Source organism: Thunnus thynnus, chromosome 17 (assembly GCF_963924715.1).
Source record: "Thunnus thynnus chromosome 17, fThuThy2.1, whole genome shotgun sequence".
NCBI lineage: Eukaryota > Metazoa > Chordata > Actinopteri > Scombriformes > Scombridae > Thunnus > Thunnus thynnus.
The window spans coordinates 21,136,135-21,163,324 of record NC_089533.1 but is presented as its reverse complement, the minus strand read 5'-3'; the positions used below and the strand labels follow the sequence as shown (position 1 = coordinate 21,163,324).

The 27,190-nt window shown below is 38.3% G+C and overlaps 4 protein-coding genes and 2 long non-coding RNA genes across 10 annotated transcripts in view; 4 read left to right on the top strand and 2 right to left on the bottom strand.

The window, feature by feature from the left end:
- LOC137168633 (uncharacterized) overlaps positions 1 to 751 on the bottom strand; it is a 6,938-nt gene extending 6,187 nt beyond the window's left edge. Inside the window, exon 1 of one of the 2 annotated variants that reach the window (XR_010924310.1) lies at positions 611 to 751. This is a non-coding gene — a long non-coding RNA (uncharacterized lncRNA). Of the gene's footprint in view, positions 1 to 146; positions 314 to 610 lie in introns of those variants that run through there. The other variant, XR_010924311.1, reaches the window with a different exon arrangement.
- Positions 397 to 14,047, top strand: sp100.1 (SP110 nuclear antigen, tandem duplicate 1). Of its 2 annotated transcripts, XR_010924308.1 has the most exons (17): positions 397 to 759; positions 5,205 to 5,379; positions 5,547 to 5,777; positions 6,022 to 6,141; positions 6,275 to 6,408; positions 6,542 to 6,586; positions 6,674 to 6,713; positions 6,990 to 7,067; positions 7,165 to 7,272; positions 8,687 to 8,826; positions 9,438 to 9,506; positions 9,730 to 9,863; positions 10,840 to 10,957; positions 11,072 to 11,146; positions 11,314 to 11,457; positions 11,607 to 12,477; positions 12,863 to 14,047. XR_010924308.1 is itself a non-coding variant. In XM_067571329.1 (16 exons), the coding sequence occupies exons 1-16, from the start codon at positions 616 to 618 to the stop codon at positions 11,700 to 11,702; spliced, it is 1,851 nt and encodes a 616-aa protein (XP_067427430.1). In that variant the 5' UTR covers positions 397 to 615; the 3' UTR covers positions 11,703 to 14,047. The 2 variants fall into 2 exon arrangements, 1 of the variants encoding a protein (XP_067427430.1); XM_067571329.1 differs by having other exon boundaries at positions 11,607 to 14,047.
- LOC137168632 (uncharacterized) lies at positions 8,955 to 19,735 on the bottom strand. The gene is made up of 2 exons (XR_010924309.1): positions 19,664 to 19,735; positions 8,955 to 9,219 (listed from the first exon to the last, which is right to left on the bottom strand). It is a non-coding gene; the product is annotated as an uncharacterized lncRNA (long non-coding RNA).
- On the top strand, positions 14,410 to 17,893 carry si:ch1073-357b18.4 (uncharacterized protein LOC797129 homolog). 3 transcript variants are annotated; one of them, XM_067571336.1, is made up of 5 exons: positions 14,416 to 14,603; positions 14,751 to 14,987; positions 15,156 to 15,224; positions 15,511 to 15,803; positions 16,751 to 17,893. In XM_067571336.1, exons 2-5 carry the CDS (start codon positions 14,753 to 14,755, stop codon positions 17,615 to 17,617), a joined length of 1,464 nt encoding a protein of 487 aa, XP_067427437.1. In that variant the 5' UTR covers positions 14,416 to 14,603; positions 14,751 to 14,752; the 3' UTR covers positions 17,618 to 17,893. The 3 variants fall into 3 exon arrangements, with proteins under 3 accessions (XP_067427438.1, XP_067427437.1, XP_067427439.1); XM_067571337.1 differs by having other exon boundaries at positions 14,410 to 14,987; positions 15,595 to 15,803; XM_067571338.1 differs by having other exon boundaries at positions 14,419 to 14,932.
- The window catches only part of LOC137168631 (GTPase IMAP family member 7-like), a 14,716-nt gene continuing 5,857 nt past the window's right edge, over positions 18,332 to 27,190 (top strand). The window contains exon 1 of the mRNA XM_067571341.1: positions 18,332 to 18,919. Within this exon, the coding sequence (XP_067427442.1) occupies positions 18,871 to 18,919 (49 nt within the window). The 5' untranslated portion in view covers positions 18,332 to 18,870. The remainder of the gene's footprint in view (positions 18,920 to 27,190) is intronic.
- LOC137168630 (cyclin-dependent kinase 11A-like) lies at positions 20,164 to 25,670 on the top strand. Its single transcript, XM_067571340.1, has 9 exons — positions 20,164 to 20,529; positions 22,281 to 24,022; positions 24,160 to 24,222; positions 24,355 to 24,488; positions 24,584 to 24,637; positions 24,732 to 24,780; positions 24,955 to 25,188; positions 25,304 to 25,403; positions 25,485 to 25,670. The coding sequence occupies exons 2-9, from the start codon at positions 23,842 to 23,844 to the stop codon at positions 25,666 to 25,668; spliced, it is 999 nt and encodes a 332-aa protein (XP_067427441.1). The 5' UTR covers positions 20,164 to 20,529; positions 22,281 to 23,841; the 3' UTR covers positions 25,669 to 25,670.

The window sequence follows — 27,190 nt, the reverse complement described above, 5'->3', positions numbered from 1 at the left end:
TTTTTTGAGTGGAGGGGGACTTTAAGATATAACAGTGAATCTTGAATGTGAATCACAGAGGAGTGTTTTTCAGTTCCTCTAAAGACAGGAACCAAAAAACAGCACAGACACACTGAAGAACAGAATATAAATGCTGGCATACTTACAAAATGCCACCACCTTTTGACATTTACATAAACTTGTTATATCCATCAGTCAAGACTAGCAAGCCTAGTATACAGTATTTCAAGCCATGTGCCTCATCAAAGAACTATAGGAAGTCTACAGGATACAGCCAGTCAGGCTTCAGAAGCGGAGCAGTTTTGCCCCCTGCAGCCACTGACCAGTACTGCGACTTCCCAACAGAAGAATAAAATACTTTCACTTTCCCAACGTCACTGTGAGGAGGAACTGAGAACACATTTGTGGGCAGTTCCACAAGAAAAGCTTTGATGGGTAATGGAGGGACTTCCGCCTACTCGGCAAATCTGCTGCTTGTTTCATGTTCTGATTTCTAACATAACAGCGTGAACTTTTAAGTTTTCCAGTGGCCATCTGGAGCAGTTGAGGTGTCTCTGAGTGTAGAGTTATTTTTGCAGAGCAGTGTGTGGGGGGGAGTGGCAGGACTTACTGCTGATGGATCCACTTGATTTTCTGGAGTCTGATGAACTGTTACGGTTTTTCCACTGTCACAAAACCGAAATGTCATGCATGGAGAACCCGCACACCTTTCTCAGCCAGCTGCGGGATTACAACCTTATCCCGGAAGACAGATACAAGGTGAGTTACTGAAGTGGAAACGTCACGTCTTTGTTATTACGTTCCTTAAACACCCCCTCCTCTTCCTTACATAGGGATGGTTTGAATTTAACTGCGCGCGCTGGTGCGAAAGCGGGAAATCCAGCACACGCGAACATTTAATTTCGTCTATGGCTAGTGCTCCTTACAGGACTGATTAATTAAAACCTACGAAAGTTTAATGTTATTTAAATTCACAGTAATATCCTGTTCCCCAGTATTCCAGGGCTGTACTAACCATCAAGGGAATCCTGGGGGTCCCCATTGACTCATTTCTTTTTCCCACTCTGTGCATTTTATAAGGGGAAGCCAGTATGAAAGTAACACCTCATTTTAAATGCTCATTTTAAATGATAATGTTACGGACGGAAACTAATTTTCATTGTGATCAACAACTCACATGTGTAGTCTATCAATACTAGGTGCTATTTTATACAAATGTAGAATGACTTCAGTATTATTTGACTTTGAACGAAGGTTGCACATTGTTACTTTCCAGCCTGTCAATCGGGATGAAAGTAACACGAATGGGTGAAAAGTAACACAATGGTATAAACTTGAATTGTTTATATTATTCTTGTTTTTATTGAAAAATATCTGTCAATATCCTTATTCATATGTAATTGCAAACATATTATGTCCTTTATCTTAATAAAAAAAATTTAACTTTATTTTCAATTTCATCAAATGTTTTGCAACAACAGTATGAACAGTATAACTTTTAAAGAACATTTAGCAGTATAACAGTTTAAAACTAACACATTTCATTTGCTGTATTACTAACATAAATTAAACATAAAAATTTGTTACACACACAGTGTGACTGTATTACCAGCGGAATGAAAGAGACAGCTGTTACTATTGTCTGGATAGTTAAACCTAACTTGCTTCTGTAGTGAAAAACTCTAACATGGCAAACTTCAGGATGTGTTAAAGTACTAAATAATCTGCCAAATGAACAATACAACTTGTCATTCAAAAAATTTTACTACTTGAGTGAATTTACTTACCATGGTCGAAAACAGCTTTTCACGTAAAACTCAGTGAAAGTATGACATATCCACATGATTTTTCAAGGCTCTGGTAAGTGCTGTGCGCTGTATGTGCATATCAAACTTGTATGGGCTCTGAGATTATCGCTTTGTTACTTAAATCCTGTGTTACTTTCATACCGGTTTAGCCCTATTTAGTAGTTCATTTAATTAACCTAATAATGAATTACTAATGAATTAGAAATTAGTTTGTGTTGGAGCTGCATCAATTAGTCAATTGACAGAAAATGAACCTGCAACTTTTTTGATAATCGATTAATCATTTAAAGTCCCCCTGCACTCAAAAAGATGTTTTTTTTCTTGCTCCTTCAGTGTGATGTTTGAGCTTCACTGTGCAAAGTTTGACACTAGAGGGCTGTTTTCACATTCATCTGCTGAAAGTGCAAAAGTTTCTTTGTGCTCATTGAAAATCCAGTTTTCAGGGTGTGGGCCTATGAGCATGATTTGTGACATCACAAATAGTTTGGAGCCAATGCTGGTCCAATATTCAACTTACACAAGTGTGATGTGGAAACTTGAAGCCTCCAGTGTACAAACACTGAGAATGGACTTTGTTTGTCCAGCAGTTAAACTTTTGAAATGACAAATATTTGCATATTTATAGAATCTGGAATTTTTAATGAGGAAGAAGGATTATTATTCAATTATGTGGATATTGTTCATTTCAACAATTGATGATCTAGCCTTGCCAGTATCCTATGAATTACATATCATCTGTCTTCCTTTTATGTGCACCATTTATCTCAGAAAAGTGTCCAAATGCATTTTTTATGGACACTGAAAACACAATAATACAGAGCACCAACAAGCTACACACACTGCCAGCCTGTTATATAAAGGAGTAGCTCACTCCAAAATAAATATTAATTACTCACCACAGTAGATGGCAACATGAACTTTGTACACACACAGTGTTTGCCCCAGTCTCAGCCTGGGAAACTTAGCCTACAAAATCATTAGGTAATATTGAACATCTGAAAATATGGTTGATAATTTCCTTATAATTATATTCTCTGTAAATTTAGTATCAACTGCAAACTATACTTAATATTGATTCACTTCTCTCTAACATATCCTCTATAGAGCTGAACAATCAACCAAATTTATCAGATTACCAATGTTATGAATCTCTCACCGATCCAGGTTTTCTCATATCAAATTTTTTTTAAAAAAACTGTCTAACTTTTATGTAATTAAATTGAGAATAGCTGCAACAATAAGTGACGTAAAGCCAGAAGTTCAACCAATCAGTCACACCATAATCCAGTCCACAAGTCTACGTGGTTATACTGTATTAATCAAGACATACAGACATGGCCGAAAATATTGGTACCCTTCCACATGTTATTTTCTTTGAAGGCTTCATATTTTCTTCTATAAACATAGGGTTGGTGTGATTTACCAAAAAGCTCTAATTTTGTTTAATCTGTCCAGAGCACATTCTCCCAGAAGGACTGTGTCAACATACATTTTGGGGCAAAGTCCAGTCTGGCATTTTGCGTCTCCCTCTCAGAAGTGCGGTCTTCCTGGGTCTTCTACCATGGAGTCCCTTTTCGTTCAGACAGTGACGGCTGGTGCAACTTGAAAATATTGTACCATGAACTTGAAGATCAGCTTGGATCTGTACTGAAGTTTTCCTTGGTTCTGTCTTGACCACAAGAAATCCTTCTGTTCAATCTCAGGCCAATTTTCCTCTTGCGACCACGTCCAGAGATGTTGGCTACAGTTCCATAAGCCTTAAACTTCTTAATAATATTGGCAACAGTGGTCACAGGAACATCAAGCTCTGTGGAGATGGTCTTGTAACCTTTACATTGACCATGCTTGGCGATTACCTTTTTTCTAATGTGTTCATACCGCTCTCTAGTTTTCCTTCTGTTTTTCATGTTCAGTGTGATGCACACAGTGGCACAAAACAGCAGAGTGAGTAATTTTCTCCTTTTAAACTGGCTGCATGAATGATCATAAGATTGAACACCTGTGATACTAATTAAAACACAATAGTGCTTAAAATATCACTACAAATCAATTATTTCTTACAACTTCTAAAGGAAGTATACCAATAATTCTACCCATAATTTTGTCTGGGCTATTTTAGAATGTCCTTGTAGAATAAAGCATGAATTCAGTTATTTTCACAACTTTTTTGTTTTGTTCCACTGCAAACCAAACATAGACATGCGTTAATAATAAGATATATTTTAATTTCAACACTGTTCAGGGCGAATGGTGCATTATTTTAATAAAATGCAAAGGTACCAATAATTTCGGCCATGTCTGTAAAAGTCTTAAGTGAGCCTGCACGAGAAATGAAATATACACTGGTGTATTTTTTTTTTAAATTTAAATCAATGCATGTGCCATTATTTAGTTGATCATGACAATTAATCATGATATACGGTTTAGTTTATCATCCATTTGTACTTTTCTCTATAGTTAGTTATGTTATTTATTAGGGGTGCAACGGATCACAAAACTCACGGTTCGGATCATATCATGGATTTGAGTCATGGATCATTTTGGCATCATTTTTCGGATCAGCAAAAAAAAAAGGGGGGGGGGGGAATAAAACTTTGTTTTCCATATATTCTAAAACACATACAGCATGGAACTTTTGCCCGTGGTCTTAAATAAAGACAACATTCAAGATGTCCAATGTTTAAATAAAATCTTAAACTTACTTTGTCTTAAAACTTACTTTACTTTAATTAATGTCTGCAATTAATTCGCAGTTTATATGCGTGCCGAACTGTGGGGGGCGATCCGTACGGATCATGGATCAACTGCGATCCGTAGCACCACTATTATTTATTGTGTTATGCACATATAAGTGGCCTGCCACATTGCAAAGATGAAACATTTGTCAGACATGAACATAACTTCTTACATATTGCTACATTGCAAACAAAAAACTTTATCTCCTGTAGCAGGTTCTACAAATAAAATCTGCCACAAAAAAGTCCCCTTGCTAAACATAGCACACTTTTTTCCTCTGTAATAATCATCCATCAAGAAGAACTCTTCAGACATGAAGGACATTTTTACACAGTAAAACATAAAGTGGACTTCATCTTCAATCTCACCGAAATCAATAAGTCTTCTCTCTTCAGGGAGACTATTAAACCTGCCTGTTTCTGTAGCTAATGGTAATATACCTGAATGTAACTTGATCTTTGACTTTTGGTTAAATTCTGCTTCACATAAGACTCTAATCAACACTGGTTGTTTTTCATGAAACATGTTCGTAATTTAGGTTTGCACTAAATATCAATAGACCACCTTTCCTTATACATAACTAACAATTTGCACTTAGCATCATAAATATTAAATTATACTGTACATTACACTAATATTCCTATACTTGCACGCATGCAGAAAGTGAGTCGTATGAAGAGCAAAGACAACATGAAGAAAGGCCTTTATGGAATTCTGGACTGGTTGGAAAAAGAGCGATCACAGCACATCCAAGTTTTCTGGAGGTGTGTCTTCAAGGAGACCATCATGAACCAGTACCCCACCCTGCGACTGCTACGCAAGAGCCTCATGGATGGTATGACTATGATAATGTTTGTTAATGTGCTTGCTATGTTTATGTTGCCTTAAAATAAGAGTTGTCCTCTCATTATTCTTTCATTGACGGCAACCTCTAAAAACAGCCATTTGTCTCTTTTCTCTACTTGATATCAACTATATCCTTGGACTTTAATTCCATTGCAGGATCCTTCCATTTTGACACACAACTGCCTGAGAACGTGGAAAAGGAAGAGACAGACAAAAGGAAAAGGAAGGAGCCTTCAGAAGATAAGGAGGGAGAAGAGAAGCAAGCAAGCTCAGTGAAAAAGAAGAGGAAAAGAAATAGGAGTGTGTGCAATTCGGAGGAGGAGCAGCCCGGCCCATCTTCTCAGCTGACTACAGGTCAAAAGAAAAAGTCCAAGAAAATATGCTTCTGTAAGTCATCTCTCACCAATGTCACTATGCTTTACTTATGTAACCATGACTATATATAACATAAAAATTGCTGTCGCAGTTGAGTTTGTTATACAGTCTAAAAGATGCAACAGATTCAGTGGTTGCGCCTTGTGGCAAACACAGGACGATAAATGAGCAGAATGTTTGAATCGGAAATTTGTCTCTGCATAGGGCAGAAGAGTTTCTTATTTGGAACAAAGGAGTCAAAATGCCTTTTTTCCAGCTTCTCCGCTGAAGAAGGGAGAGAAGAGCGAAATTTGGACCTGGGCCATCTATAAGTCTCAGCTGCCTGTGACCTGTGGAGTTCAGAAGGGGATGCTGAACAAAGACAGACTGGCTAAAGGTCAGAACAGCAAAGCAAAACTGAATGTCTGAAGTGACTGATTATAAAATAAGTACTTTTATCTTTATCTTTTTCTGTATCTTCCTGTGTGTGAAAAAAGTTATTTGAATTCCCGATCTTGTAAATGTTTCAGGGGAGAAGTGCATTCTGGTCGAGAAACAGTGGATCACTCCCAATGAATTTGAGAGACTTGCAGGGAAGAAGAACTGCAAGAACTGGAAGTTGAGCATCAAATGTATGGACACCCCCCTAATAAAACTTATTCAGGTTTGTGCATGAGATTTTTGGATTATACATGAAAAAAGACTGTGTGACACAGTTTGATTTCCTTTAATATTTAACTTCACATCGTTTGCTGTGTAAATCATTTTATTTTCTGTTTTTTTGGAATTGACTGCAGGAAGGGCACCTGAAATCAGTGCGCTACAAAGGAGGGAGTAAAAAGGTAAGAAAGGAATGTGGCAAAAATACAGAAACAAATTCTGACTGCTGATTCTTGTCTGAGTCGTATCCTCATTTTTCTTCCTGCTAGGCCAAGAAATCACTGTTCCCATCTGAAACTTCTATCCCAGGTTTGTTGTTTTCGTGCAAAATACTGATTTTGGGCAAGACTGGCAATACCAGCAGTGGTCTTAAACATTTCTTACGACTGCACGTTAATACATAGGGTATTTTTTATAGCTTATGAGTGAGTGCTACATTCCCACAAGTATCTGATACCACACATAAAATATTAAAACATTAAAATCTAATGGTAGCTGAAGTGAGCTTCTTAAGTGCTAATGTGGGGGAAATTATTGATATGTGAAACAAAAATAAGATGGCTTTTCACCTCCTCCTTTTTGTAGTGTCTGATGAGGAAGAGGATGAAGACCAGGAAGACCAGGAGTCATCAAGTGAGAGAGAAAGTTCCCCAGATGTCACAGGTGCTGTTTTATACACAGTGATATTCAGGTTTGAAATACGACCATGCTAATATGAATAGACTTTGTTAATCAAATTCTCTACATGTGTCAATTACAGATGAAGAAGAAGAGCAGCCAGAATCCAGTCATAACAGTGGTGAGACGGTGTTCAAAGTGACATGCGGCACTATAGCTGGGACGTTACACAAAAAACGATTTGCATCAGGTAACTATATGGTATAATACACAGTGAAGCTGAATAGAGATATCTCTAGTGTAAATCCTGTTCAATCTCTTCTACTCCCAACCCCCTACCATGTACAAGGGATGTTTAGCGAGAGATAGCAGTTCAATTGTATATGTCACATAGAAGTGGTATACATCATCTAAAAGCTGGGAGCCTGAAGATTAATTTGAGGTGCAGTTCAGCACTGTGTGTCAAATTTTTCAAGTAATAAATCTGTAATGAACATTGTGTTTTTGTTAAGTGCCTATTCAAATTTTGGAAGTTTAGAGTGTATAGGGGCTTAGAACATTATGATGGAAGTATATTATGACCATTCCCATGCTCAATTATGTTTCATAAACTGTTGCAGCAGTTTTTGGGTTGATACCATTTGTTACAAAGATTTGGTGCAAATTTTTACCATTTTTGACCAGTAAAGAATTGCTAAAAAATGGTCAAAACTCCCTCCAAAATAACACATTAAAACACCAAGACCTTGAGGAACACCATAGAAAAATTCATGCTGTGATTTGGTATCAAAATCTTTTGACATTTTGGGGTTTCTGTAAGAGTTTCTATAAGGTCTCTGTTCTGGAAATTGCTCAGAAATCCCCTTATTCTCAATATACCTAGGAAAGCCATATATCTGCTGAATGCCCTGGGACTCTAGATTGTGGTTGTAAAGTTTCATGAGGCTGAGATTATCGTAGAATTCACAATAGGTCATTGTATACAGTGAAGTCAAATTTCAAAAATTGGTCTCACTACAATAAAATGGCTACTATGGGAACTAACATCATCACATATGAATACAGTTGGGCTTCTTGAATCCTCAAGAGTCTCAACTTTCCAGTCATACCCAATTTATGCAATTCCAAGACTGTTTAGGGACCCCAGTATGCAGAAATATTCAAATACACCATTTTTAGAATAGGTGAAAATACATTTATACTGCATACAAAAACAGCATGATTTTAGCCCAAAACTGCATGGGATTAGCATAAAGTGGGCATGTCTGTGAAGGAAAGACTTGTGGGTAATGGTAGAACACATTTTCATTCAGATATATTTAAGTGAGAGGTCAAGGGAACTCTTTGAAAATGGCCATGCCAGCTTTTGCTTTGGAGCGTTATTTAGCCCTCTTCCTGACAAGCTAGCATGACATACTGAGGTCACCTAATTTTATATGATACAAGTATCTTCACTGTAGCTGTAAAGCTGAGCCACCTACAGCCTCTGAAAGACAATAATGTCACCCACGGACGCCGGCATCCTCAGGGAGTGGAAGAGGTTAATGTGCATTTTGTTTTTCTATTAGAGACTTGCAACTCTGGTGAATAGTCAGTGTAAAAACATATGAACTATCCTGCAAAACAAAGAAATGCATCTCCTCTAAACTTGCTTTAATCTCTAGGGCGTTGTGGGAAGAGTATCCGTATCGAGACGAGCTGGATGAGCCCAGAGGAGTTTGTGAAGGAGGCATCAACACAGACAGACACCTCCTGGAGGAAAGACATCCTGTGGGAAGGCAAACCACTTAGTGTCCTCATAGAGGTAACTACGGTCAGGGTGGTGTCACATTGTGTGTGTGTGTGTGTGTGTGTGTGTGTGTTTTGGTCATTAAAGTCCACAGATATGGAGTTTATAGCATTAGCATAGAGAAGGAGGGAATAATTACACTTTGAAGTTTGTCATTTAATCATACCAATCAGGTCATAGGACTAAATGCACTGAAATCTGATTTTTTTCTAAAGCGGTTGCTGTTGTCATAAAACCACACTTTCAAGATAACATTTCATCAAACTTCCACCATATGAACTGTAAGCTGCATCCCAACATGGCCTCCAGAAGTTACAAGATGAAGTTGAAAGACAATAGAGTGGACAAATCTTCAGCTTGGCTTATGACAGTGGACTTCAATCCAGACCATCCTGGACTCAAATCAGCCTAAACAGAATTGGTTAAAAAGAAACAAAATCATCTGTGGTTATTTAACTTACAGAAAAAATGTAAAGAGATGAAGACAGAGAGCAAAAGAAAATATATAGACGTGTTGGGTCAACTATAGGAATAATCATCTAAAAACAGAGCCACAAGCTTTTTTAAGCCAAAAAGACATAAATTATGAAACAAAGAGGAAGACACTGTTAATGTTTCTATTTCAGGCAGAAATCTTGAAAATCCACTCGCTGCTGTGTACTTGCAAACTGTGCAGTCCAGATCATGATGAACTGGTAAGTTTGTTGATCTGTTTCAGACTCTGAAACAGAATTTCCTCACATTACATTCATATTTATTCTGCATGAACAATGAGATGGCCAGTGCAGTGAGCTACTTACAAGTCTGCCCCTTCTGGAGTGTAAAAAGAGTTTAGATTTTTATAAACAAAGAAACTATTTCTCTCAATGGCCTAGCACTATGTTGTAAATAGAGCTGCTCTCATGTATGTCTTGGCAGGAGAATGAGAAAAACGATGATGAGTGTTTTATCTGTAAAAGTGAAGAAGAAGAAAAGCTGGTGGTGTGTGATCACTGCCCTCGCTCCTTCCACCAGAAATGTCACCTGCCTCATGTGGAAGACACCGTTTTAGGGTGAGCTTTGATCACAATAAGAGCCAACCAAGGCATATAATTCTAATTTCATTGTTACTTTGTTTCTTCTTTTTTGTTTCTAGTTGATTGTTGATTGTCATGTGTCTTTAGCTTTAACTACTTTATTGTGGCTGAAAGAGATTTTGTATCATTTGAAACCACTGTGAATCACAATATACAGTGCATTCAGAAAGTATTAAGACCCCTTTACTTTTTTTCACATTTTGTTATGTTGCAGCCTTATGCTAAAATCATTTAAATAAATTTGTTCCCACATCAATCTACACTTAATACCCCATAATGACAAAGTGAAAACAAAATTTTTGCAAATGAATTAAAAAGGAAAAACTGAAATATCACATTGATCTTTTCAAACAGTAGACATTGTAATGAATGTGACCTAAAATACTTTTCTTTGGTGAAATAGTAATTTAGAGCTGCACTAATAAATATTTATATAAACAATGTATCAATGAACCCGCGGGAAAAAATAACACCCGATTCTGCAGTTTCCCTCAGCTCTGCGGAGCAATGTAGTGTCTTTTAGTTCATTGTTTTGGCTTCATGGCCCACAACTTTACTGTTTTGGTTCACTCTCACCACTGTCATAATCCTCTCTTACCACTGCACGCTACCTACCCATCACCAAACCACAAAGTTAGCGACTAGCTGGTGAAAATAGGGGAGTGTTTAGCAGCTGAAGAGACAGATATTTCCCTCAGAGCTAAAAGGAAAGTGAATATCACTTCTAAATTCACCAGAAACATGATTTCAAATGAATGACAATGTGGCTCCATGTCTGCTGGATTACTAAATAAGCAACAGTTTGCTAACATGTGCACCATTTCAATTAAATAATGTTACTAATGTATTCGCGATGTTGGGAGTTAATAAATTACAAGCTTTATACTCATATAACACTAGTTAAATTGACAACTGACTGACTGCGTGTGTGTGTGTGTGTATGTGTGAGCAGGGACGATAGACCATGGATGTGTACATTCTGTGTATTCAGAATGACTCAACAGTGGCGTTACGCCGATGAGTTGGAAAGGACAGCAGCCATGTCCCACCAAATATCCCGACACATGCTGGTGAGCACAGTGTCCGACTCTTTGACTCTCTCTGTTTGTCTCTTTGTCATTAGGTCTATCAATCTTACAGTAATGTCTGTCTGTCTTTAACGTTCACACTGCGTACATCTACAGGAATGCCAGTATATCCTCCTCTGTCTGCACAGCGCTGATGAGACACAGGTATTTGCTACAAACCCAAGCCTCTATGTAAGTGTTTTTCTTATACGTCCCTATGGACGAGACAGAGTCACACAATCAACAGCTATTTGTTTATAGTAGCCTGAAATTGATGCACACCATAAATCTAATTTTCAAAATATATTTTGGCTTGTAGAGTGTTGATCATTTCATTCATTTCTGCTTGACACCCACAGTTGAGAGACTACACCACTGTGATCAAGACTCCAATGTGGCTGGGCAATGTAGCAGACAAACTCCAGAAGAACCACTACCAGACTGTTGGAGAATTTGTGTCCGACATCCAGCTCATTTTCACCAACTGTGCCTCATATAACAAAGTAAGAAGCAGTGTCTCTGGATGACAGGCGGGGTCAAGAGTGTTCATAATTTTTACATTCTTTCCCGAGAGGTGTGCATCAACAGATAGAGAAATAAATTCATTTTTACAAAATATTTTAGTGACAAGGACTATTATGTTCTCTTGCAGGGTAATGCTGAATTCCTCGCCATGGGAGTCAGACTGAAGGAGCTATTTGACGTGGAATTTAAGAATGCATTCAACATCCATGAAAACGCAACCTGATAAACAGTCTTCAGTTATATGACTCACCATACTGATATCGGGAAATTGTTCTAAATGTAAACAGTAGGAACAGTAGTAGGAAGTAGCCATATGATCATTTGTTTCGAACATACCCTTTGTATCTAGTTATAAATAACTCAAAAGCAAGAATTGCTAATCAATACAAGGAAAGGGACTTATATTTGAATATGGAGACATCATAACAATTAAGTTTTTTATATAGCACTTTCCAAAACAAGTCATTACAAAGGGCTTTACAAGACAGACATCAAAAGAACAAAGGATAGAATACAATGCCAGACACACACATTCCCACATACAGTGCATATCATTATACAATATAAATAAAGATTATAAGAAAACCTTACAATAAAAGTGAGTTTTTAGAAATGACTTAAAAGAAGACACTGAATTTGCAAGTCCGAGATTCTCTGGCAGGTCATTCCATAATAATGGTTCCCTGACAGAAAAAGCGCTGTGTCCTTTAGTCCTCACCCTTGCATTAGGCACAGCTAGGAGGTTCCTGCCTGAGGACCTCAAACTGCATGCAAGTTGATAAGTGGAGAGTAGCTAAGAGATGTAATCTGGGGACAGGCCATGACGTGCTTTAAAATTAATGAGTAGGATCTTAAAATAAGTTCTAAAACCAACTGGCAGCCAGTGTAAGGACATTAAAAGAAGAGTAATATGGTCTCTTTTCTTGGTCTATCTTAGAGGTCTGGCCGCTGCATTTTGTACAATTTTGTACGAGGCTAGAGTTGAATATCACACCGAGGTTTCTGCAGAGGGCTTAAGATATTTACAGAATGGACAAAGTGATGGTCAGAGCCAATGAATTTCTGTTTTGTCAGAATTCAGTTGCAGAAAGTTTGCAGACATCCAATGTTCTATATCTGCTCAACAGTTTCTTAAGTGGAAATGCTAGTGGGATTCTCAGGCTTCACCGGTATATATATCTGTGTGTCATCTGCATAAAAGTGGAATGGGATATCATGCCTGCGAATAATGTAACCAAGTGGGAGCATATACAATTAGAACAACACTGGTCCAAGGATGGACTCTAAAATTTACAGAGGTAGAAGGTGTAATATTTTCAAGAGTTGGAACAAAAGAGCTTATGTTGGATGAGTAGGAGATAAACCACTTCAAGGCTGTCCCAGATATGCCAACCCATTGCTGGAGTCTTTCAGTCAGTATACTGTGGTCAACTGTGTTAAAGGCTGCAGACAAATCCAACAATATGAGGATGGAGCATTCACCTTTGTCAGCAATGCTTAATGGATCATTTGTTACCCTAATAAGCACGGTCTCAGTGCTGTGGTGCTGCCTAAAGCAAAAATTGGTCTTTAGTTGTTTTTTAGTTTTCATCCAGTTTAACTTGCGTACTTTTTGACATGCAAAATTTATTTAGAAAAATTAGTATTAAGATATAGAGGATGTACTCTATGAAAGTGTGACCTCATTTCTTTCTTACTCTACAACCCAAGACTTTTTTTTTTTACATTTTAAAATTTATAATCTTTAGGCAACAATATCTTTCTCACTTTGCACTGCTCCTTCTGGAGCCACAAAAAGGCTTCATAAAACTTTTTTCACATATGCAGTGGTACTCCCCAAGACTTGTAAACAAATGCAAAACCAGTGGAGTTTCTCCTTTAAGTTACTTTTACAAATACTGTAGTTTGAAGTACAGTTTATATACAGTATATCCAATGTTACTGTCATGTGTCATCAACAGTGTACATTTCAGTTTGATCACATGGAACACATTTCAATATAATGTAAAAAAGTGCTAGAATGTATTTGAAAAGGTAATGTCCGTTGTTTAGTTTGTCTACGCACTAATGGTTTTCTTTAATGATGTAACAAGTATCTAACAAACAAAAATAACCACAGGTTTAATATTTCAGTGTTTTCCTTCAGTCCCTTGTACGACAGAGGCATTGCATTTTAAATTAAAAATAAGATTAATATTTGTAAATTTTGTAAAAAAAAAGTGCTTTGCAGTAAGGAAAACTTAAATTCATTTAAATATGTACTGTATGTTCCCAGGATGTTTTATTGATTTATTTATATGATGCACCACCTTGTGAGTTTCAGATTGTATGTATTATGAATGTATGTAGGTATCAGGAAAAAGAATATGTGTAAAGAGAAACAGACTATGTATTAGAAAAGGAAGACTATACAGGGTATGACTAAAGCATTTACATCATGCAAAATGTCAAACGGGATTTCCATGTTTACAGAATTTAAAGTATGATGTACTTGTGACGTCACTGGTCTGTTGCCTATGGGTGTCTAATTAAATAAAATATTTTTTTGTTCAGAGCTTTAATAGCAGAGCCTTGGCTTATATTGATGAACATTCAGATGTAGATGAAAAAACACAAGATTAGCATCTGCTATCATTTCCAAAAGCAGAATGGTCTTTTAATACAGCGACTAACACTGGACCACAACTAAATCTAATATATTAATGTTTTGTTTATATCAGCTATAAACACAGCCATACTTTCAGTTATGAGATGAGAAAAAAACAATGCTGTGAATGTTTTTTCACATTAAATGTGGTCCAAAGGCCTTCAAACAGATTCTTTAACTCATTTGAGAGAAGCTGCATGAAGATGGATCCTGATGATAGTCTCATTTTGAAGCTTTAATGTTCAGCAAACATGTATAAAATGTAACGTGTGTACTCTATGTGCTGTCTGCTGACGTCACTGCTACAGTCGCCCGCAGCAAATCTGTGCTGAGAGCTGCGCAGCCGCCCTGCGCATCCGTCGGCTGAGGTGGACACCGCAGCCATTTCTCTGCCCCTCATGAAAAACATACAGGGGGGTGGCGTGTGTCCATCACGCACATGAAGTAACCTGACGTGTGGGGATGATGACTGTAGCAGTGAGTACCGGGACTGAACTCGGCATCACCGATTGATTTCCGCGATCTCCAAACTTTCCCCCAATTCAACGCCTGCGCAGCCAAATCAGGCTCTCTCTCTCTCTCTGTCTTTCCTCCATTTGGCTTATGTTTTTGTTTCTGTGTCAGCCATGGAGGAAGATCGACAAGGAGGCAGCTGCGACGTCGCAGCAATGCACGTGAAAACTGAAGCGGTCGATGAAAATACATCTGCGCTGGTTTTGGGCAGTCAGGAGTCGCCTGCGCCCTGCGGTGATACCGCATGCAGAGGAGGAGGAGGAGGAGGAGGAGGAGTGGATCAGACTGCAGAGGTACTGGGTGACACAGAGCTGCAAGCAGCCACCACAGCTACTCCTGTACTGCTGTGTGAGTGCTGTCATCTTTTTTTTTTCTTTCAAGTGCAAATTAAAATAAAATGCATTCATTTCCACACTGATATTATTTAAAAATTCTGACTATAACAACAGTTACCATGATGAATCTGTTGATCTATCATGCAGGAAATGTGTCTTTTATCTGTCTCATCATCATCAGATCCTGTGAGCACAGACCGGTTCTTCACCACATCAGGGGATGGAAAAACCTACCTGAAGATAGCTCCAGGTAATTAATAATGTGATTTTTATTAATATGAGCTCCCAGAAGCATTTTCCTCATAATAATTAGAATAATCATTAGATTGTAAAAAGCGATTCTCTCACATATAACTTTTGTTGTGTTGATAAACGTATTAGCGCTGACAGACTTCAGAAAGATTTTGCAGTTTATTACACTTGACTAAAACAAATTCAACTATGTGGTATTGAAAACGTTTGGAACCTCAAGCAACTCTACAGAAAATCTTCAGATATATATCTTTTCAACCTAAGTCATCTGTGTCCTTTCCCAGCTTCAGTGATGCCACCTGCTCCTTCAGAGAAGACGCTCCCCTCTGGTTCTGATTTCTCTTCCAAAGCTGTTCTGTGTCTGATAGAGGCTGTTGGGCGCCGCTGGGGCCTGTATGAGACTCGAGAACGGTCGCAGCTCTTCCAGAGTGTCCAGGAGGAGATGGCCTCAAAGGGGCATGTGCTTCCCGTTGAAAAGATCCGCCGCAAGTGGAACAACCTCATTGTTACGTACAAGAGGGTGAAAGACCGCAGCCGAGAGACAGGACATGCTAAAACGACCTGGGAGTTCTTTGATGTGAGTGTAATGGTAGGAAGAGAAACATGGGGACAGGATGAATGCTTCCTTCCTGCTCTCTATTCAAATACAATGTAGAGAAAATCTCCAACCAAGGTTGAATAAAAAATAACAGAATATCACACACTACATACATACATACATACACACACATATATACACAACAGGTGAAAAATTAAAGGAAAAACTGGTACAGGTCTGAATGCTTGACCCCTACAGTGAGGGGATCTGGTGGCTCTGTTATGCTTGTGGGGGGCATTTTGCTGGCATGGTTTGGGTCCACTTGTCCCCTGCAAATCAAGGGTCACTGCAAATCAATACAAAGTTGGTCTGAGTGATCACCTTCATCCGATAATGAAACATTTCTATCCTGATGGGAGTGGTCTCTTCCAGGATGACAATGGCCCAATTCACAGGGCACAAGGGGTCACTGAAAGGTTTGATGAGTATGAAAATGATGTGAATCATATGCTATGGCCTTCACAGTCACCAGATCTCAACCCAATTGAACACCTATGGGAGATTTTGGACTGACATGTTAGACAGCACTCTCCACCACCATCATCAAAACACCAAATGAGGGAATATCTTTTTGAAGAATGGTGTCTGTTCTTGCCAAATCTGCCTGTCTACACAATATATACAGACTGTGTTTACAGCCACAGGAACATGTAAATATGTGATTTGCCAGGTATAAATAAGCTAAAAGAGAAAGGTAATTAGTAAGGATTATTAGCCTCTACAACTCTGAGGACAAACTACAGAAATGGTTTTACAAGTGGGGAAAGACTGAAGACAAGACAGTCATTTATAGTTGTAAATGAAGGAACTTATTTGTAAAACATAGATTACAAAGCTGTTTACAGTCAGAAGCATTCTTAGACACAGGTAATTTAATTCTTTATGCTCTTTTTCCACCTCTTTGTGTCTGTCTTTTCTCCCTCTAGTTGATGGATGCCACACTTTGTGACACTGTTGGAACTCAGATCACCAACAATAAAAGAACCAAAGGTGGCAGCTCCATGTCTGCGCTGCCTGGTCCCTTGGCAAAGATCGCTGCAAAACCACAGGTCCCGCAGCCCACCACCATCACGCACCCCAATGGTGACTTTGCCATGACTGCTGGTGTGGAATCAATGGGTCAGGTTGCTACCAGCGGTCAGATCATCAGTAGCACTGCTGCCATAACCTCAATGACTACAGCAACCGTTAGCCCAACAAATGCTCCAGAGATCAAGCCCCTGATCGTCCTGAACAGTGACATTGTTACAACCAGTATTCATCCAGCCACCATTGTGCCATCTCCATCTTTTATCTCCTCACCTTGTTTTACAGAAACAGCATCAACTTCCCCTTCTCTTGGGCCAACCTGTAACACAGACCTTAACACATCCCGCTTCGTAAGCCGTAAAGCTCCGTCCTTCTCATCGGGTGTCGTACCCTTTCGCCTTAGTAACACCCAGAATCTCCTTGGCCTCTCCTCCTCTTTACCCCCGACGTCCTCCTGTCTCGCATCTTCTATTTCCACTTCATTATCAGCAACAACCACAACAGGAACAGATGGACAAAACCAGACAGGAAATGAGGAGCAGAGCAGCACTACGTTGTTCCAGGAGATTCTGAAGAGACAGGAGGAGCAGGCCTACCTGGATCGAGTGGCTCGCCGCCGGGTCGAAGCCAGAGAAAAGAGGCGTGAGAGGAGGGAGGTGCGGATGGCAGAGTCCCTCGGCAGGATAGCCACAGCCCTGGAGCTACTCTCCTCCAAACAGGACACAGTCATTGCCCTCCTGCAGAGACTGGCTGATCGGAAGTGATGAAGGCCAGAAAGCAGGGGCTCTTAAACCTCTTTCCCTGTCCTGAGATCATGATTATGAACATTCCTGACATGTGGTGACCAGCCTGAGTATTATGTCTTGTTCAGTTTTACAAGCAACAGTTCTACTGAAAAGGGATTTTTCTCTTTTCAACATAACGGAAATAAAACTTACAATCATATGAACTGCCCAAATGGGGTTTTTTTGTTACATGTTTTACGTCTTCATTGATGCCAGTTTGCAGTGCTAACATCCAATAAAATAATTTTCCTCAAATGTTCAGTTGAAAAGACTTTGTCTGAGGGGCCCACAACCATGAACATTTTTGTTGTTTGAAACAACCACATGATTAAGAGAAAAACTCTGAAAAAAAAAAGAATAAAATAATACAGAAATTATTTCAAAAGCTCAAATACCCTTGTTTGTATAGGAAATTTCTACATTTCTGCATTTCTACAGTACAGAGTAGTAGATCTAATATATAATCTAATGATCTAATATAATATATGATAAAGTGCAAATGATCTACAATGTTTACAACACTATTACAATTACATACTGTACCTTTCATGATGTAAATTTGCATCATTTTACAAGGCAAAACCTGCTGTGGTCTGTGGATACTGTGGCCCTTAATGCACCTTTATCAATAAAATGTTTTAACCACTAGATGGTGCTGCTCATCTACTAACTGGTTTTTGGTCAGCTGAGGTATCCATAAGTCCACTTCATATGGAGCCTTCATCAGACTTGTAAAGACAAAGCACTCATTTGAAACCTAAATATGTTTAAATACTTTTGTAGTTTTCATCAGCTAAGTGACCCTTTAAAACATTTCAATAACTTAAAAGCTGTTCTGCAGACAAATCTTTACAAACATGTTTTAATTCACTGCAATGAAAGAAACCAGAAATCATCTGTACGCAGACTATCATCATGAGACAGTGAGTTACGGGTGTTCAGTGTGTCGCTTTCATTTGTTTTCTATCACTTGACAGTATGAAAAAAAATTGTACCATGAAAACACATTTCTACTGTAAGTTTTTACTATTTCACAGGTTAAAGTTTTGTTGTATAAAATGTTGCATTCCTGCCCTCGTTAAATGTCCTGTAATCACGACTGATCTGAACAAATAAACTTCCCCTCAGGAGATCAGACTTTAAGAATAACTACACTGCGAGTGAGGACAAGTCAGCTGTTTCCAAGAAACCTCTGTAAACTCAGGCAGTACTGAGCTGGATCTGCTTCTGCCATGAACTCTGTCAACATGTCATCTGCAAAGAAGGAGGATCTCGGGGAACGTAAGTATGAAAATGAGCTCTTTAGTCTTAAGTCTTTTAGTTAAGTTGTTTTTAGTTGCTCATGAACACACATGCCTCTTGAAGTTATTGGTAACAAAAATGTAGACCTAGCTGTACTGTCAGGAAAGTTGTAAGTTCTTTAAAATAAGCTGTGCTTTATTTTCTCTTTTGTTTCGTGGGACAAATGTAGCCACCCGACACTTTGTCACTCATTATCAGGAATTACTTAGTCCTTAATATTTCAGTAATGTAGAAAGTTCACAACTGCGTAGGAATCCTGCTCATACAAGTGGAGAAGCTGTGGGCAGGTCTGAAAAAGGAACAGGGGAAGACAGAGGGGAGGTTTAGCAGAGGTGTTTTTTGTCTTTTCCAGACTGAAGCCTTTACCTAAAGCAACTTATTGAAGAACACAGTCTTATTCTAACTAAAGTTATAATTAGACTTTGTAGCAGTCTTTTGTGTGTTATTTGTGTGAATACTCTGTGGTATCCCTTCTTCTCCAGTAAACATTTGTTTTATTACATTTTAACCCTAAGCTAATAGTCATGTACATGTACAAAATGCTATGTAAAAACTTGAATTTGTGTTAGCTGGGTTATTCAATTAATGTAATTTAATTATTTAAATAAATAGTTAACTGTCACAGATGATTTGAAAGACAACAAAACAATAATCCGTAAACAAAGGTACTCTAATAAATAAATAAAGAAACAGCAATAACTATTACAAATATCCATAACTTACTCAAATGATGCATCCAGGGTACAGTTAACTGGAGGAAATAGCAACTTCTACATACAGACCAGCATGCTTCAGCAAACAACACTGAGCAGGGCCACAACCAGGCCTCTTATCAGTTCAGGTGCAGCCTGTTAGGTTGAGGCTAAGCCCTGCCCACCAAGAGCCTTCATCTTGATGTGCATTTATTTCTATGTGTTTCAAACTACTTCAGGAAAAATACCATGGATGTCTAACAAGAAAACTGAGTAGGTGTGTGTTGAGATAGTGATGCATTGTTAGCAATTAGTCATCTTTTCCTCAAGTCTATAATAGATGTTCATTAATGTGATGGATTGTGTCCAAAGTATTTGTTTGCGGAAATGTTTTATAGAATCTATCTGTCAAAAACCAGAAAAAAAGACTAGATTTTATAGCTTTCTCCTGATTTAGACTGAATCCACTCATGTAACAAAACTGTAAAAAAAAAAAAAAAAAAAATGCTAATGAGAGTAGATATTTTTCGTATGTTTTATGACTGTTTTGTAGTATATTTGTGTCAGCTTGCAATAATGTGTCCGTAACGGTGATGTAGCCACCGATCATAAAAGATAAAACATTAACCAGCAGCATAAAAAACATAAAACCAGCAGAAAGAAAGAAAGGAAATGTTAATGTTTACCTCTCAGAACTGTAATTGCTTAATTGTGACAGTATTTTTCTGCCTCTTCGGTGTCTGAACAGGGAGTGATTTTCATATTTCAGCGCCCCCTGGTGGTAGATTTTGCACAATAACATGCTGGGTGACTTTCAAACGGCTGAATTTCTTTGCTGGTGATTGTTTGTAGGAGTGTCTAAAGCTCAGTTTCTGTTTCATTCCCTAATCAGCAGAGGTAGGACAATGTTTTGAGATTTTATCTGTCATTATTGTAGTGATTTTTGAACAACAAATGTTAAGTCGGTCATCTGTTTTTACTTCAGTTTTGTAAAACAATTGTTTATAATAAACAGATATGCCTATATGAGTCGCGATAAACGTGAATTTGTCATATATTACAACATGTATACGTCACAATATTTATCGGACAGTTGAAGAGATGAGAGAAGTGAGTTCAGGTGGTTTCACCTGATTTACCAGTTTACCAGTTCTCTCTGACTGGGACTGCGGGGTAGCAGCAGCATACTTAGCATACTGTCAATGCAACGTTATTGCATTGACATTTTTCATTGTCTTGAAATTGGGAGGTGTATTAGTATGTTCACTCTCCCATTTTCTAAACAAGTGATAAGAAGTGACATGTCAACCAAGGGGCGTGACCAATATCCGGAATGCTGACTCACTGAAGAAATGTATTCATTAGACACCTGTGTGGGAGGTTCACGTTTATTGTCATCTGCTAGGAAGCACAAAAATCTAAATAAATCTAAACTCTAAACTCCAAACAGTTTTCAGGGGAGGCTCAGTGAATGGAAATGAGAAAATATTACATTAGTAATCACATAAGTTATCAAAAGGAGATCATATAGAATATAATTTGTGTGATTTGGTTAAAGAGATAGTTTAGAGATACAGTAGATTTGGGGGAAATGTACTGTTTTTCCCACTTTCCCAGAGTCAGGAACTAATAAATGCCTTAGGACAGACTTTTTGATGTATTCTGTGTAGTCTGAGGTTATGTAAAACAACAATATTAGGCTATCTTGGCTCAATTGTTGAGTGTCTATGGGATCAGATAACACAATCATCCCATAGGCATCCAGGATCAGAGTGAAACTAGGCAAGTATCAAATGGGGGTGAGGGAGCACCTTTTTCCAAGCTTTGTCTGAGGGGAGACCCATAGTCTCTTTGAAACTGTCTGGTCCATATTAAAATGATAGACATTCAAAAAGATGAGCTTTTTTAAAAAGCATCCAGTACACATTTATATAGAAAGATGTCACTGACATTTCAATGTAGGGTGAAGTCTAACAGTATACATTGTGTACAATATGAATGTTGCACCTTAAGTATGTTATATAAGTACTTTGTTGCAGAAATTTGTGAGTGAGGTTGTGTGTGTGATCTGGTAATTGGGCAACATGCAAGCTGTGACTTTCACATTAATTTTAACATGTTAAACTAATAAAAATAAACTTAGTTGTGACCCATGCATGTGAAAGGATTGTAGGACTCATAGATTTGATGATAATATGTTGACAATAATTTGTGAAACCAGATAGTGCCACAATTTGCAATCTGCATGTAAGCAGCGCAAATCATTGTTTTTTTTGTATGTTTGTTTTTTTGCCATACACACATCTGTCTACACTGCCAAAATGGTAGTAATAATAATTATTATAATAATAGCAATAATACATTATGTTAAAAGTGACCATGCTTTTGAACATATGGAGTCTTTGGATAGACCCTGCTGTGCCATCAGGTGGGCAGCAGATTGGGAAACTACAAGCATCTTTGCAAGGGAGGTCTGAAGTAAAACAAAAATGACGGGCAACATAGGACCATAGGAGACCCACTGAAGTTTCTTACTCTCAGCCCAGGTCTTGTAATTGTGTAGCTTGAGGGATAGTGCAAACAGACCACAAGGACAGGATCTCTCACAGGCTTCCCAACCATTAATAGTACAATTTGTTTTTTCTCAGGACCAAACCAGAAGCACCAGTGTCACAACCTGAACCTCCATCTGTGCAGTGGTGGGTAAATATTTTCTTCCCTGCATCACCCAGGCAGAGAAAAAAGAGGAGCATGCTTTTTAGGACAAAAATGTTGTGCTATTCCCCTGTTTTTGAGATTGCACTTGTACTCATGTACATAGGTGCCTGGTCATGTATCAAAATGGGGGAGTAAACTTTGAAAGATACATAATTGGTGGGGAGGGGGATTTTTTTTAATTTAAAACAAATTTCTTGCATTTCTACACTACCTAACCTCTTGGATTAAGTCAAAAAACAGCCATCTGCATTAGTCTAGATTAGTTAGATTGAGGGCACTATAAAAACCAAGGATGCATCACATACAGTATATAATTGGGGGGAGGAGGACAGGAAATTATTATTGGAAGAATGAATCGTATTTGAAATTATATTCATAAAAACACTATGTAGCTTAAAATGTTAGTGGGTTGCAGGCCACTAGGCCATCTTCAAGGTTAAACAAGGACAAACAATTTATATAAATGAAATAGTCTTACAACACATCACAATATGATTTGGATAATTAAACCTGGTTAAACCTGAGGGTTGCTATTCTCAATGCTCACAAGGCATCTTCAAAGTCTAACAATTGCAACAAAGTAAAAACAGTTCGGATGAATGAAATGGCCTCACAACAACTATCTAATTCCAATCCCACACACAAGTGCTATTGGTAGCTATTAGCACCACTAGCTGATGTAGGTGTAATGTTATACAGAAATGAATAATCATAACTTCAAAAGTAGATTATTTTAACCTACATTATCTCAAATCAAGGGATAGGCTATTTTAATGCACAACTCAGAAGGTGATTTTTGCTCCTCAAACCTCCAAACCCCCCTTCAGAGTAAACTTGCAGCTCTCATTTATCCTGTATGAAAAAATGACAGAATAATCATAATAATGAAAGCGCAGTGCAGAGCTGGATGAGAGATCATTACATGGAGTGATGTATCATCATATTTAAAAATAATTCCATGCAAAGTCTGACTTAAACTGAAACTAAAGTAGAGTATTCTGCAGAAGTGTAAACAAGTTACTTTCCACCGCTGTACATGTGACTGTTTGTTATTTCAGACACTTTGGCGCTGCGAGGAAAAGCTCCACTCTGTCTGTCTCTTGCAACGGTTTGGACTGAACCAACTCAAAGGGTAGTCCGAAAACGTCAGATTTTTTTATTACTTGTTTTTGTCAGTTGCTGAAAATAGAAAAATGATCACTGATATAGGGTGCTTAAATATAATCACCTGATTGTGGGAACTGTATGATGATAAAAAAAGACAAAAAGTGGGGTAGCAAAACCATAACTTTGCTTCCCCTAATTGAATTATGAGGATGCATTTGTGCCACTTGCTCAATTGATCAGGCGCCTATGCTCATGTAGACACTGACACAAAATTTGTCCAAGTGAAAAGGGATTTCAACAGGTATGAATGCAACATCTTAACTAAAAGCTGCGCTGAGAATACAACTGTGTGTGTGTGTTTTTTTATTTATTTGAAAATACTGAATGGAGAGGAAAAGAACTCGGTTAAGACTCTTTTCGGAAGAAGAAGATAGGGACAGGAGATCTAGCCAAAGGTTTAGAAAGAGAGTCAGATATTTTGGAGATGATGAGGACGAAGACGAGGAAAATGAGCAGCCAGGCCCATCCACCAGGAAAACCCACAACCAGAGGACACAAGAAAACAGTGAGTCTAACATTAAGTTTGGTTATTGAATTCTTTACAAAACATTGTCCTTGACATGTCACAGTCAAACATTTTCTTGCTGAATGTCAACTATGTGAGCAGCTCCTGCCATTTATGTCAATGTGTGCCAAATCCAGGACTCTTACATGTAACCTGTGGAAACAAAAAGGGCATCCTGGATGTAAGGAAGCTGGACAGAGGTGAGCAGGATCTTGTGTTTGTACTGTACCTGAGTTTACTCAACACATTTTTTGTTTTCGTTTGATTGTTCTTTAGTAATTTCCTCCTTCTTGTTTCTAATTTGTGTTGCTGTATTGGGGTGCTCTGATTAGGCAAGGAGTGTATTAAGTGTGAAGGTCGCTGGTTTGCTCCACCTGCCTTTGAGGACTTTGGAGGGAAAGGGCACAGTAAAAAATGGAAAACAAGTATTTTCCATGACAATAAGCCTCTACAGTTTTGGTTTGAGGTAAGATTTTTTTTCTTTTAACTTTTATGCATGGTTTACATTTCTTTATTTGAGAAAGTCTGCCCAAACACTAAATAACACTGCTTACTTCACAGAAAGGTTCTTTAACCACTAAGGGATTTAAAAGGAGAAGAACTGAGACTGCAAAGGTAACTGAACTTCAGAATACATTGTGATACAGATTTTCTTAAACAAATTCATAAAACTTTGACAGTAATGAGTATTTTATCTTTATTCTTCCAGCATAAGAAAATTCTGTCATCAGACCATGAATCAGGGAGCCTTTCTGAAGGTTTGTCTGCATCTTCTTACAGCTTCTAACTGTAACTTGAACCAGCATTTGAATTAAAAAAACCATTAAGACAGGGTGCATGCCAACTTAATAGTATCCATTTTATATTTATTCAATGCTTAGACCTACCAAGTAGTAATTAACAATTTCAAAATGACTATATTCCTATCAAAGAGTCAGAAATAAGCCTACAATCTGCTGAAGATACTGTGGAAGATGATGTTGAAGATGAAGACTGGCATCCAAGCAGTGAAGAACTGGCACCAGTGACAGAGGAGGAGGAAAGGGTAGGGACTGAAAAAGGAGGAGAGGTTGTAGAAGAGGAAGATAAACTGGAAAAGGGAGAAATGGAAGATGAGGATATTCCTGCTGATGCTGATAGCGACAGTGACAACCATGTATTTGAAGGTGACCTTTCTAATAGCAACTTTCATCTGCAGAAACACTATTATTTAAATTGATGGCATGTTAGGCTACTATGCGTTTCATTTTGGATGTATAAATATCGATCCTCTTTTTTCAGTTTTTCTGGTGAAGTGTAGAAGTGAGAACTCAGGGCACACAGATGTTGCCACCTGTGGCCAATATGCAGCACAATTACAAGAGATGGCGCAAGAGAAAAGGTAGTCTTGTGATGACATTATTTGAATAAATAAATATGCTACATTTACATGCACGGCCATAATAGATTTTTTCTTCCACAGGTGCACCCAAACAGTCCAAGCCTCAGACTTGTTGGAGGGTCCATCCTCCGGGCCCTCAGCTGGCTTTAATCTGGATACGATGGACCTTGATCAGCTAAAGAGAGAGAAAATAAAAATGCAGTTGAAAGTCTTAAAGTTACAAGAGGAATACTACACCCTGCAAATAAAGAAATTTAAACAATGAAAGCATGTCATTGTAGTCTAATTGTATAGTTGACTAATTCACACCCACAGCTTTGTTATAAATGACAGGCATATTATTGTCAACAGTGGAAGGCATAGCAATTTACTTACTATAAACTCCAAACACCTGCTTGAGATCACATTTTGGTGGTGAGTTTTTGGAGAACTTTGACATGATGTTTTTAAGGCCTTGTTTTTCCATTTGGAAATCGGATGCAAACAACAAAGCAAGTGGTGTGTTGCTGTCTTGTAATCCCAACACACCTGTCTCTGAAATGTGCATGTCTTTATCTGAAAAAAAAAAAAAATCAAATTTCCACTGTAACCATTTGAGGTAAATAAATATTGAAATCTTTTGGAATATCTTTGTAAAGTACTGATTCTTGTACTTTCTTGCTACGGTTCATAGTTTTAGAGAGACAATTTATCATTTAAAACCTTACACATTAACGTGAAAACAAATGGTCAGAACGCAGAACTGGATCAGGTCTGCGTTCTGACCCAGAACACCAAACTGACAAACGTTTTCCATAAGTTTCATAAGGAAGTTGAAATTAGTCTGAATTAACTTCCCACTGGCAGAAATATACCTTCTTCTTTTTCCATTGTCAGAGATCAAGCCCCTGATCGTCCTGAACAGTGACATTGTTAGAACCGGTATTCATCCAGCCACCATTGTGCCATCTCCATCTTTTATCTCCTCACCTTGTTTTACAGAAACAGCCTTGACTTCCCCTTATCTTGGGCCAACCTGTAACACAGACCTTAACACATCCCGTTTCGTAAGCCGTAAAGCTGTCCTTCTCATAGGGTGTCAAACCCTTTCACCTTACTAACACCCAGAATCTCCTTGGCCTCTCCTCCTCTTTACCCCCTACGTTCTCCTGTCTTGCATCTTCTATTTCCACTTCATTATCAGCAACAACCACAACAGGAAAAGATGGACAAAACCAGACAGGAAATGAGGAGCAGAGCAGCACTACGTTGTTCCAGGAGATTCTGAAGAGACAGGAGGAGCAGGCCTACCTGGATCGAGTGGCTCTCTGCCAGGTCGAAGCCAGAGAAAAGAGGTGTGAGAGGAGGGAGGTGCGGATGGCAGAGTCCCTCGGCAGGATAGCCACAGCCCTGGAGCTACTCTCCTCCAAACAGGACACAGTCATTGCCCTCCTGCAGAGAATGGCTGATCGGAAGTGATGAAGGCCAGAAAGCAGGGGCTCTTAAACCTCTTTCCCTGTCCTGAGATCATGATTATGAACATTCCTGACATGTGGTGACCAGCCTGAGTATTATGTCTTGTTCAGTTTTACAAGCAACAGTTCTACTGAAAAGGGATTTTTCTCTCTTCAACATAACGGAAATAAAACTTACAATCATATGAACTTCCCAAATGGGTTTTTTTTTTACATGTTTTACGTCTTCATTGATGCCAGTTTGCAGTGCAAAATAATTTTCCTCAAATGTTCAGTTGAAAAGATTTTGTCTGAGGGGCCCACAACCACGAGCATTTTTGTTGTTTGAAACAA